General features: G+C 54.4%; 1 protein-coding gene across 3 annotated transcripts in view; it reads left to right on the top strand.

Annotated features, from left to right (window-relative positions):
* Positions 1 to 15,172, top strand: part of LOC140404104 (sodium-dependent neutral amino acid transporter B(0)AT2-like) — a 51,687-nt gene that overhangs the window by 13,547 nt on the left and 22,968 nt on the right. For all 3 annotated transcript variants that reach the window (XM_072492517.1, XM_072492518.1, XM_072492519.1), the window contains exons 2-5: positions 6,294 to 6,533; positions 12,967 to 13,124; positions 14,395 to 14,521; positions 14,674 to 14,849. In XM_072492517.1, coding sequence (XP_072348618.1) covers positions 6,294 to 6,533; positions 12,967 to 13,124; positions 14,395 to 14,521; positions 14,674 to 14,849 — 701 coding nt within the window. The remainder of the gene's footprint in view (positions 1 to 6,293; positions 6,534 to 12,966; positions 13,125 to 14,394; positions 14,522 to 14,673; positions 14,850 to 15,172) is intronic.

Raw genomic sequence — 15,172 nt, 5'->3', positions numbered from 1 at the left:
CGAGTGTGAGTACAGGTGGGTCGGGGGACTGCGAGTGTGAGTACAGGTGGGTCAGGGGGCGCAGTGAGTGTGAGTACAGGTGGGTCAGGGGGCTGTGAGTGTGAGTACAGGTGGGTCGGGGGGCTGCGAGTGTGAGTACAGGTGGGTCAGGGGGCTGTGAGTGTGAGTACAGGTGGGTTGGGGGGCTGCGAGTGTGAGTACAGTGGGTCGGGGAGCTGCGAGTGTGAGTACAGGTGTGTCGGGGGGCTGTGAGTGTGAGTACAGGTGGGTCAGGGGGCTGCGAGTGTGAGTACAGGGGGGTCGGGGGGCTGCGAGTGTGAGTACAGGGGGGTCGGGGGGCTGTGAGTGTGAGTACAGGGGGGTCAGGGGGCTGTGAGTGCGAGTACAGGTGGGTCGGGGGGCTGTGAGTGTGAGTACAGGTGTGCCAGGAAGGTTGCGAGTGTGAGTACAGGTGGGTCAGGGGGCTGTGAGTGTGAGTACAGGTGGGTCGGGGGGGCTGCGAGTGTGAGTACAGGTGGGTCGGGGGGCTGCGAGTGTGAGTACTGGTGGGTCGGGGGGCTGCGAGTGTGAGTACAGGTGGGTCGGGGGCTGCGAGTGTGAGTGCAGGTGGGTCGGGGGCTGCGAGTGTGAGTACAGGTGGGTCGGGGGGGCTGCGAGTGTGAGTACAGGTGGGTCGGGGGCTGCGAGTGTGAGTACAGGTGGGTCAGGGGGCTGTGAGTGTGAGTACAGGTGGGTCGGGGGACTGCGAGTGTGAGTACAGCTGGGTCGGGAGGCTGCGAGTGTGAGTACAGGTGGGTCAGGGGGCTGTGAGTGTGAGTACAGGTGGGTCGGGGGGGCTGCGAGTGTGAGTACAGGTGTGCCAGGGAGGTTGCGAGTGTGAGTACAGGTGGGTCGGGGGGCTGCGAGTGTGAGTACAGGTGGGTCGGGGGGGCTGCGAGTGTGAGTACAGGTGGGTCGGGGCTGCGAGTGTGAGTACAGTGGGGTCGGGGAGCTGTGAGTGTGAGTACAGGTGGGTCGGGGGGGCTGCGAGTGTGAGTACAGGTGGGTCGGGGGGCTGCGAGTGTGAGTACAGGTGGGTCGGGGGGCTGCGAGTGTGAGTACAGGTGGGTCGGGGGGCTGCGAGTGTGAGTACAGGTGGGTCGGGGGCTGCGAGTGTGAGTACAGGTGGGTTGGGGGGCTGCGAGTGTGAGTACAGGTGTGTCGGGGGCTGCGAGTGTGAGTACAGTGGGGTCGGGGAGCTGTGATTGTGTGTACAGGGGGGTCGGGGAATCTGCGAGTGTGAGTACAGGTGGGTCAGGAGGCTGTGAGTGTGAGTACAGGGGGTCAGGGGGCGCAATGAGTGTGAGTACAGGTGGGTCAGGGGGCTGTGAGTGTGAGTACAGGTGGGTCGGGGGGCTGCGAGTGTGAGTACAGGTGGGTCGGGGGGGCTGTGAGTGTGAGTACAGGGGGGCCAGGAGGCTGTGAGTGTGAGTACAGGGGGGTCAGGGGGCTGAGAGTGTGAGTACAGGTGGATCGGGGGGCTGCGAGTGTGAGTACAGGTGGGTTGGGGGCTGCGAGTGTGAGTACAGGTGGGTCGGGGGGCTGTGAGTGTGAGTACAGGTGGGTTGGGGGCTGCGAGTGTGAGTACAGGTGGGTTGGGGGCTGCGAGTGTGAGTACAGGTGGGTCAGGGGGCGCAGTGAGTGTGAGTACAGGTGGGTCAGGGGGCGCAGTGAGTGTGAGTACAGGTGGGTCGGGGGGCTGCGAGTGTGAGTACAGGGGGGTCAGAGGGCTGCGAGTGTGAGTACAGGTGGGTCAGGGGGCTGAGAGTGTGAGTACAGGTGGGTCAGGGGGCTGTGAGTGTGAGTACAGGGGGGCTGCGAGTGTGAGTACAGGTGGGTTGGGGGCTGCGAGTGTGAGTACAGGTGGGTCGGGGGGCTGCGAGTGTGAGTACAGGTGGGTCGGGGGGGCTGCGAGTGTGAGTACAGGTGGGTCAGGGGGCGCAGTGAGTGTGAGTACAGGTGGGTCGGGGGGGCTGCGAGTGTGAGTACAGGTGGGTCAGGGGGCGCAGTGAGTGTGAGTACAGGTGGGTCGGGGGGGCGTTCAAAGTGGCATAGTGGTTAGCACTGTGGCTTCATAGCTCCAGGGTCCCAGGTTCGATTCCCCGCTGGGTCTCTGTCTGTGCGGAGTCTGCACATTCTCCCCGTGTCTGCGTGGGTTTCCTCCGGGTGCTCCGGTTTCCTCCCACAGTCCAAAGATGTGCAGGTTAGGTGGATTGGCCATGATAAATTGCCCTTCGTGTCTAAAAAGGTTAAGTGGGGGTTACGGGGATAGTGTAGGTATGTGGGCTTGAGTAGGGTGCTCTTTGTAAGGGCCAGTGCAGACTCGATGGGCCGAATGGCCTCCTGCACTGTAAATTCTGTGATTCTATGAGATGTCCAGTGTCCCCCAGTCTCTCTCTTTTAAGGAAATACGTGCATGTTGGCCACTGCGCTCAATCCTTCTCTCTCTTGGGCAGAGATCTGGACACTGGCTTGTCGATCGGTCCCTCTGCTTGTCTCCTGGTCCACGCCCTGTCTCTGGGGATTGTGGAGCTGTGCTACTGGACATAGCTCAGTCAAAGCCTCAACAAAAATAACCTGCATTATAAGGCACCCTAAATACATTAAAACAACACGGGATTATAATGAGGGAAAGTTTGAGTGAGCTGCACAAGGCAATATTATGGTCGACCAACAATAGTTTTGTCAAAGGTTCAAAGAAGTTTCTTAATTTAAGGAGATTTTGAAAGGGGGGGATGTGTAACAATTCTATGATTGTATAAAAATGAGGCTGAGGGGATTATGGGGGGATTTTCAGAGCCTCGGGTCCAGGCAGCTGATGCATGGCCAAGACCGGAGTCATTATTAAAATGCTCAGGAGGACAACGAGAGGTGGTTGATGGTGAAATGGGACTCGGTGAAAGTCTGGTGCTGGAGAAGCTGTGGTTTGGGAGCTGGGAGACTGACCAGCAGATATGGGAATAGTGAAATATCAACACGCGCATGACTGAGAGCGTCAGTAGCTGAAGGGTTCGGACGGCGATGGAATCAGCAGTCTCCTTGCAAATAGGAGGTCGAAAGCTCACCTTGCAGCCATAGGTTGCAAAGAACACACTTCAGTCTGAGACGGTGGCTGCAGGAAGGGTGACGCTGGCAGTTGGAGAACTGAGTTTGGAAATTAGAGACCAGGGTTTTGGTCTTCCCATAATTTAGTTGGGAAACCTGGTGCTGATCCAGGACTGAATGTTGGACAAATCCAAGACATAGGAGGGCTCGCGAGAGAGAGGTAACAGTGCGGTAGAGTTAGTGTTGACAGTCTAAACATGAAAAGCGACATTGTGTTTAATGATGTCGATTATAAGTAGGAGGGGACCAGGGTTGTCCCTTTTTGGGGCAGTGGGTGTACGCCAGTGATGACAGAAGCCATTCTCTGGGGGTGAGGCAGGTGAGTGCCGTGCAGCTGTGGGGACACTGCTATTGGGAAGGGGCCATCCCTGCTCAGTGGGGGCATTATCCACCTTCTTAATCACGTTTCGGGTTTGATGTTTCAAATTTCAGCTGTGATTTGTTTCTGTGTCAGACAGTATCCCTTTAAGGTGCTGCCCCTTTAATTTGTCCCTCAGTGTGTTTGATTTATTTTAATTGGTGATTGGAGAAGAATGTGGAGCTGGCTGTGAGTGACCTCTGGTGGCTGTAGGCTGTAAGACCATAAGACATGGGAACAGAATTAGGCCACTCGGCCCATCGAGTCTGCTTCACCATTCAATCATGGCTGATAGTTTGTCATCTCCATTCTCCTGCCTTCTCCCCATAACCCCTGATCCCCTTATTAATCAAGAACCTATCCATCTCTGTTTTAAAGACACTCAGTGAATTGGCCTCCACAGCCTTCTGCGGCAAAGAGTTCCACAGATTCACCACCCTCTGGCTGAAGAAATCCCTCCTCATCTTGGTTTTAAAGGATCGTCCCTTCAGTCTGAGGCTGTGTCCTCTGCTTCTAGTCTCTACTACGACTGGAAACATCCTCTCCACAGCCACTCTATCCAGGCCTCGCAGTATCTTGTACGTTTCAATAAGGGGCTGGTTTAGCTCACTGGGCTAAATCGCTGGCTTTGAAAGCAGACCAAGGCAGGCCAGCAGCATGGTTCAATTCCCGCACCAGCCTCCCCGAACAGGCGCCGGAATGTGGCGACTAGGGGCTTTTCACAGTAACTTCATTTGAAGCCTACTTGTGACAATAAGTGATTTTCATTTTTTCATTTCATTTCATTTCAAGATCCCCTCTCATCCTTCTAAACTCCAACAAGTACAGACCCAGAGTCCTCAAACGTTGCTCATACGACAAGTTCTTCATTCCAGGGATCATTCTTGTGAACCTCCTCTGGACCCTTTCCAAGGCCAGCACATCTTTCCTTAGATACGGGGCCCAAAACTGCTCACAATACTCCAAATGGGGTCTGACCAGAGCCTTATACAGCCTCAGTAGTACATCCCTGGTCTTGTAATCTAGCCGTCTCGACATGAATGCTAACATTGCATTTGCCTTCCTCACTGCCGACTGAACCTGCACGTTAACCTTAACAGAATCGTGAACAAGGATTCCCAAGTCCCTTTGTGCTTCTGCTTTCCGAAGCATTTCCCCATTTAGAAAATAGTCTATGCTTCCATTCCTCCTTCCAAAGTGCATAACCTCACACTTTTCCACATTGTATTTCATCTGCCACTCCATTGCCCACTCTCCTAGCCTGCCCAAATCCTTCTGCAGCCCGCCTGCTTCCTCAACACTATCTGTCCCTCTACAGATCTTTGTATCACCTGCAAACTTAGCAACAGTGCCTTCAGTTCCTTCTTCCAGATCATTAATGTTTGTTGTGAAAAGTTGTGGTCCCAGCACTGACCCCTGAGGCACACCACTAGTCACTGGCTGCCATCCTGAAAAAGACCCCTTTCTCCCCACTCTCTGCCTTCTGCCAGTCAGCCAATCCTCTATCCATGCCAGGATCTTACCTTGAATACCTTGTCAAAGGCCTTCTGGAAATCTAAATAAATCACGTCCACTGGTTCTCCTTTGTCTAACTTGCTTGTTACCTCCTCAAAGAAGTCTACCAGATTTGTCAGACATGACCTCCCCTTGACAAAGCCGTGCTGACTCAGTCCTACTTTACCATGCACTTCCAAGTGCTTCGCGATCTCATCTTTAATAACAGACTCTAAAATCTTACCAATAAGTAGTGTAGTGTGGCCTCCAGTTAACACTGTTCTGCTGGCCTTGTTGGAAGGAGGTTTTGAAGATGTCAGGCATTTGCCACCTCCCTGCTTTGTGGAACAGGGTTTTGGCCATGTGCAGGTCTAGCGAAACTGTCAGAGCAGCGATAACTATCGCACATCTCCATCCGAGTCTGGCGCACAGGCCTGTTAAAATCTGTCTTGCTGGATTGATCTCTGAGAGGCTGCTGCTCCACTCCTGTCAGACACAACATCTTGTGTTGCTCTGAGCCATTCTTATTCTCAACATGTCCTATTCTCTTTTCTGATGAGTCTGTGTCCTTTGCTCCAACTCTGCTGAGAGTGTGACGGTGTTCCATAATTCAGTGCAACATCCTGATGCGGCCACAGCCATCAGTGTGTTTGTGTTTCTCTGATAATGGAACCCTGCATATCTGCTGTTTGCTGGTGTCTTCCATGTTTTCTGCCATCGCTGGTGTGGTTTTGATAACTTTGACGATACAGTCATGATTTAAATGGTGACAGTGGTTAGCACTGCTGCCTCATAGCACCAGGGACCTGGGTTCGATTCCAGCCTCGGGTCACTGTCTGTGCGGAGTCTGCACATTCTCCCCATGTGTGCGTGGGTTTCCTCCGGGTGCTCCGGTTTCCTCCCACAGTCCAAAGGTCTGCAGGTGAGGTGGATTGGCCGCGATAAATTGCCCCTTAGTGTCCAGGGATGTACAGGTTAGGTGGGTTACGGGGATAGGGTTGGAGAGTGGGCCTGGGGAGGCTGCTCTTTCAGAGGGTCAGTGCAGGCTTGATGGGCCGAATGGCCTCCTTCTGCACTGTAGAGATTCTATGTTAGATTCTGTGAAATTACTATGCATTTTGATCTCTAAATGTCACTTTGAATCTATCGTCTCGTTCAGAACGACCTGCCCTATTGCTGGTGTGGCCTGTCTGACTGCCAGAGAAACATTTGCGAGACTTGTGGAATTTTCCATTGCTGTAATGAGGCAGTTTAAATGTGGATTTTCCTGATCACATGTTGTATTTCACCTCCTCAGACTCTGCTCCAAGGACACATCCCAAGGCTACACCTCGTACAGACTCTGGTCTGATGGAAAAGATCAAAACGGATTCCCAGCCTGCCGACGTGAACGAGTCCAGCTCGGACCTTGTGCTGGACGGACCTTCCAGACCCGCCTGGGGAAGCAAACTCCAATATATTCTTGCCCAGGTGGGATTCTCCGTGGGACTTGGGAATGTCTGGAGATTTCCCTACCTCTGCCACCAGAATGGGGGGGGTAAGCTTCAACGTTTAATTTCTCACGCTTGCTTTATTCCGCACTCCTCCTCTGAAAATGTTGGTTTGCTGCGTGGTCCCGGACCCTCATCAGAATGCCCCCCTGATAGTCGGTTTGTGTGGGCTGTTCACATGTGGAAGGAATATAGTCTGATCCAGTACTCAGCTCAGCGGAACCCACACTCTCGGCTGTGTGGCCAGTGATACCCTGGCTAAGCTGAGGCCAGAAACCAAACTCCATGGTGCGTCACCAGAGGAACTCACATCAACGGTAGCATGGTGGGTAGCACAATTGCTTCACAGCTCCAGGGTCCCAGGTTCGATTCCGGCTTGGGTCACTGTCTGTGCGGAGTCTGCACGTTCTTCCCGTGTCTGCGTGGGTTTCCTCCGGGTGCTCCGGTTTCCTCCCACAGTCCAAAGATGTGCAGGTTAGGTCTATTGGCCATGATAAATTGCCCTTAGTGTCCAAAATTGCCCTTAGTGTTGGATGGGATTGTTGGGTTGTGGGGATAGGGTGGAGGTGTGGACCTTGGGTAGGGTGCTCTTTCCAAGAGCCGGTGCAGACTCGATGGGCCGAATGGCCTCCTTCTGCACTGTAAATTCTATGAAAAACCCAAACTGAAGGTGCTGACTCTCACTGGGAGACAGTTCCTGAAGGTGCTGACTCTCACTGGGAGACAGTTCCTGAAGGTGCTGACTCTCACTGGTGGACAGTTCCTGAAGGTGCAGACTCTCACTGGGACACAGTTCCTGAAGGTGCTGACTCTCACTGGGGGACAGTTCCTGAAGGTGCTGACTCTCACTGGGGGACAGTTCCTGAAGGTGCTGACCCTCACTGGGACACAGTTCCTGAAGGTGCTGACCCTCACTGGGGACAGTTCCTGAAGGTGCTGACTCTCACTGGGACACAGTTCCTGAAGGTGCTGACTCTCACTGGGGCACAGTTCCTGAAGGTGCTGACTCTCACTGGGACACAGTTCCTGAAGGTGCTGACTCTCACTGGGGCACAGTTCCTGAAGGTGCTGACTCTCACTGGGACACAGTTCCTGAAGGTGCTGACTCTCACTGGGACACAGTTGCTGAAGGTGCTGACTCTCACTGGGACACAGTTCCTGAAGGTGCTGACTCTCACTGGGACACAGTTCCTGAAGGTGCTGACTCTCACTGGGACACAGTTCAAAGAACAAAGAACAAAGAAATGTACAGCACAGGAACAGGCCCTTCGGCCCTCCAAGCCCGTGCCGACCATACTACCCGACTAAACTACAATCTTCTACACTTCCTGGGTCCGTATCCTTCTATTCCCATCCTATTCATATATTTGTCAAGATGCCCCTTAAATGTCCCTATCGTCCCTGCTTCCACTACCACCTCCGGTAGTGAGTTCCAGGCACCCACTACCCTCTGCGTAAAAAACTTGCCTCGTACATCTACTCTAAACTTTGCCCCTCTCACCTTAAACCTATGCCCCCTAGTAATTGACCCCTCTACCCTGGGGAAAAGCCTCTGACTATCCACTCTGTCTATGCCCCTCATAATTTTGTATACCTCTATCAGGTCGCCCCTCAACCTCCTTCGTTCCAGTGAGAACAAACCGAGTTTATTCAATCGCTCCTCATAGCTTATGCCCTCCATACCAGGCAACATTCTGGTAAATCTCTTCTGCACCCTCTCTAAAGCCTCCACATCCTTCTGGTAGTGTGGCGACCAGAATTGAACACTATACTCCAAGTGTGGCCTAACTAAGGTTCTATACAGCTGCAACATGACTTGCCAATTCTTATACTCAATGCCCCGGCCAATGAAGGCAAGCATGCCGTATGCCTTCTTGACTACCTTCTCCACCTGTGTTGCCCCTTTCAATGACCTGTGGACCTGTACTCCTAGATCTCTTTGACTTTCAATACTCTTGAGGGTTCGACCATTCACTGTATATTCCCTACCTGCATTAGCCCTTCCAAAATGCATTACCTCACATTTGTCCGGATTAAACTCCATCTGCCATCTCTCCGCCCAAGTCTCCAGACAATCTAAATCCTGCTGTATCCTCAGACAGTCCTCATCGCTATTCGCAATTCCACCAACCTTTGTGTCGTCTGCAAACTTACTAATCAGACCAGTTACATTTTCCTCCAAATCATTTATATATATATTACAAAGAGCAAAGGTCCCAGCACTGATCCCTGTGGAACACCACTGTGTTCCTGTCCTGAAGGTGCTGACTCTCACTGGGGGACAGTTCCTCAAGGTGCAGACTCTCACTGGGGGACAGTTCCTGAAAGTGCTGACTCTCACTGGGATACAGTTCCTGAAGGTGCTGACTCTCACTCAGATACTGTTCCTGAAGGTGCTGACTCTCACTAGTACATAGTTCCTGAAGGTGCTGACTCTCACTGGGACACAGTTGCTGAAGGTGCTGACTCTCACTGGGAGACAGTTCCTCAAGGTGCAGACTCTCACTGGGGGACAGTTCCTGTAGGTGCTGACTCTCACTGGGACACAGTTCCTGAAGGTGCTGACTCTCTCTGGGGGACAGTTCCTGAAGGTGCTGACACTCACTGGGGGACAGTTCCTGAAGGTGCTGACTCTCCCTGGTGGACAGTTCCTGAAGGTGCTGACTCTCACTGGGACACAGTTCCTGAAGGTGCTGACTCTCCCTGGTGGACAGTTCCTGAAGGTGCTGACTCTCACTGGGGCACAGTTCCTGAAGGTTCTGACTCTCACTGGGACACAGTTCCTGAAGGTGCTGACTCTCACTGGGAGACAGTTCCTGAAGGTTCTGACTCTCACTGGGACACAGTTCCTGAAGGTGCTGACTCTCACTGTGACACAGTTCCTGAAGGTGCTGACTCTCACTGGGGGACAGTTCCTGAAGGTGCTGACTCTCACTGGGGCACAGTTCCTGAAGGTGCTGACTCTCACTGGGACACAGTTCCTGAAGGTGCTGACTCTCACTGGGGAACAGTTCCTGATGGTGCTGACTCTCACTGGGAGACAGTTCCTGAAGGTGCTGACTCTCACTGGGAGACAGTTCCTGAAGGTGCTGACTCTCACTGGGAGACAGTTCCTGAAGGTGCTGACTCTCACTGGTGGACAGTTCCTGAAGGTGCTGACTCTCACTGGGGGACAGTTCCTGAAGGTGCTGACTCTCACTGGGGGACAGTTCCTGAAGGTGCTGACCCTCACTGGGACACAGTTGCTGAAGGTGCTGACCCTCACTGGGGACAGTTCCTGAAGGTGCTGACTCTCACAGGGACACAGTTCCTGAAGGTGCTGACTCTCACTGGGGCACAGTTCCTGAAGGTGCTGACTCTCACTGGGACACAGTTCCTGAAGGTGCTGACTCTCACTGGGGCACAGTTCCTGAAGGTGCTGACTCTCACTGGGACACAGTTGCTGAAGGTGCTGACTCTCACTGGGACACAGTTCCTGAAGGTGCTGACTCTCACTGGGACACAGTTCCTGAAGGTGCTGGCTCTCACTGGGACACAGTTCCTGAAGGTGCTGACTCTCACTGGGGGACAGTTCCTGATGGTGCTGACTCTCACTGGGGGACAGTTCCTGAAGGTGCTGACTCTCACTGGGAGACAGTTCCTGAAGGTGCTGACTCTCACTGGGGGACAGTTCCTGAAGGTGCTGCCTCTCACTGGGGGACAGTTCCAGAAGGTGCTGACTCTCACTGGGGAACAGTTCCTGAAGGTGCTGACTCTCACTGGGAGACAGTTCCTGAAGGTGCTGACTCTCACTGGGGCACAGTTCCTGAAGGTGCTGACTCTCACTGGGGAACAGTTCATGATGGTGCTGACTCTCACTGGGAGACAGTTCCTGAAGGTGCTGACTCTCACTGGGACACAGTTCCTGAAGGTGCTGACTCTCACTGGGGGACAGTTCCTGAAGGTGCTGACTCTCACTGGGGGACAGTTCCTGAAGGTGCTGACTCTCACTGGGAGACAGTTCCTGAAGGTGCTGACTCTCACTGGGACACAGTTCCTGAAGGTGCTGACTCTCACTGGGGGACAGTTCCTGAAGGTGCTGACTCTCACTGGTGGACAGTTCCTGAAGGTGCTGACTCTCACTGGGACACAGTTCCTGAAGGTGCTGACTCTCACTGGGAGACAGTTCCTCAAGGTGCAGACTCTCACTGGGGGACAGTTCCTGAAAGTGCTGACTCTCACTGGGATACAGTTCCTGAAGGTGCTGACTCTCACTCAGATACTGTTCCTGAAGGTGCTGACTCTCACTAGTACATAGTTCCTGAAGGTGCTGACTCTCACTGGGACACAGTTGCTGAAGGTGCTGACTCTCACTGGGAGACAGTTCCTCAAGGTGCAGACTCTCACTGGGGGACAGTTCCTGTAGGTGCTGACTCTCACTGGGACACAGTTCCTGAAGGTGCTGACTCTCTCTGGGGGACAGTTCCTGAAGGTGCTGACACTCACTGGGGGACAGTTCCTGAAGGTGCTGACTCTCCCTGGTGGACAGTTCCTGAAGGTGCTGACTCTCACTGGGACACAGTTCCTGAAGGTGCTGACTCTCCCTGGTGGACAGTTCCTGAAGGTGCTGACTCTCACTGGGGCACAGTTCCTGAAGGTTCTGACTCTCACTGGGACACAGTTCCTGAAGGTGCTGACTCTCACTGGGAGACAGTTCCTGAAGGTTCTGACTCTCACTGGGACACAGTTCCTGAAGGTGCTGACTCTCACTGTGACACAGTTCCTGAAGGTGCTGACTCTCACTGGGGGACAGTTCCTGAAGGTGCTGACTCTCACTGGGGCACAGTTCCTGAAGGTGCTGACTCTCACTGGGACACAGTTCCTGAAGGTGCTGACTCTCACTGGGACACAGTTCCTGAAGGTGCTGTCTCCCACTGGGACACAGTTCCTGAAGGTGCTGACTCTCACTGGGACACAGTTCCCGAAGGTGCTGACTCTCACTGGGACACAGTTCCTGAAGGTGCTGACTCTCACTGGGGGACAGTTCCTGAAGGTGCTGACTCTCACTGGGGGACAGTTCCTGAAGGTGCTGACTCTCTCTGGGAGACAGTTCCTGAAGGTGCTGACTCTCACTGGGGGACAGTTCCTGAAGGTGCTGACTCTTACTGGGACACAGTTCCTGAAGGTGCTGACCCTCACTGGGATACAGTTCCTGAAGGTGCTGACTCTCACTGGGGGACAGTTCCTGAAGGTGCGGACTCTCACTGGGGGACAGTTCCTGAAGGTGCTGACTCTCACTGGGGGACAGTTCCTGAAGGTGCTGACTCTCACTGGGACACAGTTCCTGAAGGTGCTGACTCTCACTGGGGGACAGTTCCTGAAGGTGCTGACTCTCACTGGGGGACAGTTCCTGAAGGTACTGACTCTCACTGGGGGACAGTTCCTGAAGGTGCTGACTCTCACTGGGGGACAGTTCCTGAAGGTGCTGACTCTCACTGGGACACAGTTCCTGAAGGTGCTGTCTCCCACTGGGACACAGTTCCTGAAGGTGCTGACTCTCACTGGGACACAGTTCCCGAAGGTGCTGACTCTCACTGGGACACAGTTCCTGAAGGTGCTGACTCTCACTGGGGGACAGTTCCTGAAGGTGCTGACTCTCACTGGGGGACAGTTCCTGAAGGTGCTGACTCTCTCTGGGAGACAGTTCCTGAAGGTGCTGACTCTCACTGGGGGACAGTTCCTGAAGGTGCTGACTCTCACTGGGACACAGTTCCTGAAGGTGCTGACCCTCACTGGGATACAGTTCCTGAAGGTGCTGACTCTCACTGGGGGACAGTTCCTGAAGGTGCGGACTCTCACTGGGGGACAGTTCCTGAAGGTGCTGACTCTCACTGGGGGACAGTTCCTGAAGGTGCTGACTCTCACTGGGACACAGTTCCTGAAGGTGCTGACTCTCACTGGGGGACAGTTCCTGAAGGTGCTGACTCTCACTGGGGGACAGTTCCTGAAGGTACTGACTCTCACTGGGGGACAGTTCCTGAAGGTGCTGACTCTCACTGGGGGACAGTTCCTGAAGATTCTGACTCTCACTGGGGGACAGTTCCTGAAGGTGCTGACTCTCACTGGGAGACAGTTCCCAGTTTATTAGTTGCAAAGTAATAATTGTACAGATCCTGAATTATCCGTGACCCGTCAGAGTTTGAGTTTATTGGGATATCAGGAGACATATCAACTGTCCCATCATTCAGTTGGATTGTTCTCTGATCACCTGTTACTCCATGTACCTGTCTGAATTCCATAATCTGAGTCGGAAGAGCTGGAGCAGAGTTCCCGATTTCCCTGAAGAAGTGCTTCCTGACCTGACTGACCAACCTGGCTCTTCAATGTCTGACCCCTGTTCTGGATCCCCTTCTGTCCCCATCTTCCAACTCAGAAAATAGTTTCTCTTAATCTCTAACTCTCAAATCCTCGAACACATTTTCCATTATGTTGCTGTTCTAGGTGCTTTTCTTTTCCTTTACTTAATCCTGTTGGTGGTGATGGGAATCCCGCTCTTCTTCCTGGAGTTGGCAGCCGGACAAAGTATCCGACAGGGCAGTATCGGAGTTTGGAAACACATCAATCCACGGCTTTCTGGAATTGGATTTGCGAGCTGCATGGTGGGTGCCCAGATTGGCGAGTGGGTGGGGGGGGTGGGGTAGGGCGAGTGGGTGGGGGGGCGGGGTAGGGCGAGTGGGTGGGGGGGTTGGGGGGTGGGGTAGGTCGAGTGGGTGGGGGGGGTGGGGTAGGGTGAGTGGTTGGGGGGGGTGGGGTAGGGCGAGTGGGTGGGGGGTGGGGTAGGGCAAGTGAGTGGGGGGTGGGGTAGGGGTGAGTGGGTGGGGGGGTGGGGTAGGGCGAGTGGGTGGGGCGAGTGGGTGGGGGGTGGGGTAGGGCGAGTGGGTGGGGGGTGGGGTAGGGCAAGTGGGTGGGGGTGTGGGGTAGGGGCGAGTGGGTGGGGGTGTGGGGTAGGGGCGAGTTGGTGGGTGGGGGATGGGGTAGGGCGAGTGGTTGTGAGGGTGGGGTAGGGCGAGTGGGTGGGGGTGTGGGGTATGGGTGGGGGGGTGGGGTAGGGCGAGTGGGTGGGGGGGTAGGGCGGGTGGTAGGGCGAGTGGGTGGGGGGGTGGGGTAGGGCGAGTGGGTGGGGGGGTTGGGGGGTGGGGTAGGTCGAGTGGGTGGGGGGGTAGGGCGGGTGGTAGGGCGAGTGGGTGGGGGGGTAGGGCGGGTGGTAGGGCGAGTGGGTGGGGGGGTGGGGTAGGGCGAGTGGGTGGGGGCATGTCGTGTCGACATGGCACAGTGGTTAGCACAATTGCTTCACAGCTCCAGGGTCCCAGGTTCGATTCCGGCTTGGGTCACTGTCTGTGCGGAGTCTGCACGTTCTCCCCGTGTCTGCGTGGGTTTCCTCCGGGGGCTCCGGTTTCCTCCCACAGTCCAAAGATGTGTAGTTAGGTGGATTGCCCGTGATCACTGTTTGGGCTGTGGGGATGGGGTGGGGGAATGGGCCTGGGTTGGGTTAGTAAAGGGAGTGGCAGGGCGAGGTGGGTGGGTGTGTCACGGGGTGGGCGGGGGGCGGTGTCAGAATCTGAGACACCGTGAGATGGATTTGTTAAACCAGGAGGGATGTGAATGGTGGGGAACCAGTGCTGCAAATTTCCACAGATCAATGTGTGAGGGGCAAAGTTGTCACGGCTGTGGGAAGGGAACACGGGGCGGGGGGGTGGCGGGGGAGCATAGTGCGGGTGGCTTGGGGGAGACAGTCCAAGGTGGGAACTGTGGGGAAGGTCTCGCTGTGGGGGGGCTTACAGTTTGGATTCTCTTATATTACTTTGTATGAGGTTTTAAGCCTTTGTGTTCACATTGAGGTCCTGCTGTTGCTGTTTCCGGTTTCTGTAGGTCTGTTCACTTGTCTCGCTCTATTACAATGTCATCATCAGCTGGAGTCTCTTTTACTTTGGTCACTCCTTCCAGTATCCGCTGCCCTGGCAATCGTGTCCCTCTTTGCCCAACCAGACAACAGAAGGTAGGGAGAGACTCCCTTATAGCCAATCTTCCCCAATCATGACATTTCCGCCCTCCTCCACCCACACCAACCCCTCCCCCAAACCAACCCCTTCCCCATATACCTCCTGTTGCTATTTGCCAATGTTCTGATCTTTTTTCTGTCTCTGCCAGTCGCCGAGTGCCTGGAGAGTTCCGCCACCACCTACTTCTGGTACCGTGAAGCCTTGAACATCACCAACTCCATCAGTGAGAGTGGAGGACTGGATCCCACCATGACTGGCTGCCTGCTCGCTGCCTGGGTGATTGTTTGTCTCGCCATGATCAAAGGAATCAAATCCTCAGGGAAGGTAATCAATGAACCCCACAAGTTCAATATTTCCTCTTTCGCAGCCAGTGACAAGTGGGCTCCCGGCGGACGGGGCTCCCTGTCTGTGTGTAAGCCCCAGCCACTACGGGATCTATCTCATTGCCCCTTCGACAGTGCTTCGGTAGCTAGAATGTATACTGATCTGTGTAGCTGCTGCCCCAGAGAGAATCCGTCTCAGAAAGAGCACCTTCTGAATGAGAATGAATGCTGTCTGCAGATGGAGAAGGACAACTTCCACTGGGGCACCTTTAATTTAGAAAATATTCCTTTGGGCAGAGTTGGAATGGAGAGTTTAACAAGATG

Source organism: Scyliorhinus torazame, chromosome 29 (assembly GCF_047496885.1).
Source record: "Scyliorhinus torazame isolate Kashiwa2021f chromosome 29, sScyTor2.1, whole genome shotgun sequence".
Lineage (NCBI taxonomy): Eukaryota > Metazoa > Chordata > Chondrichthyes > Carcharhiniformes > Scyliorhinidae > Scyliorhinus > Scyliorhinus torazame.
Note: the sequence above shows the minus strand (reverse complement) of the source record. Positions and strands in the feature narration are given on the sequence as shown.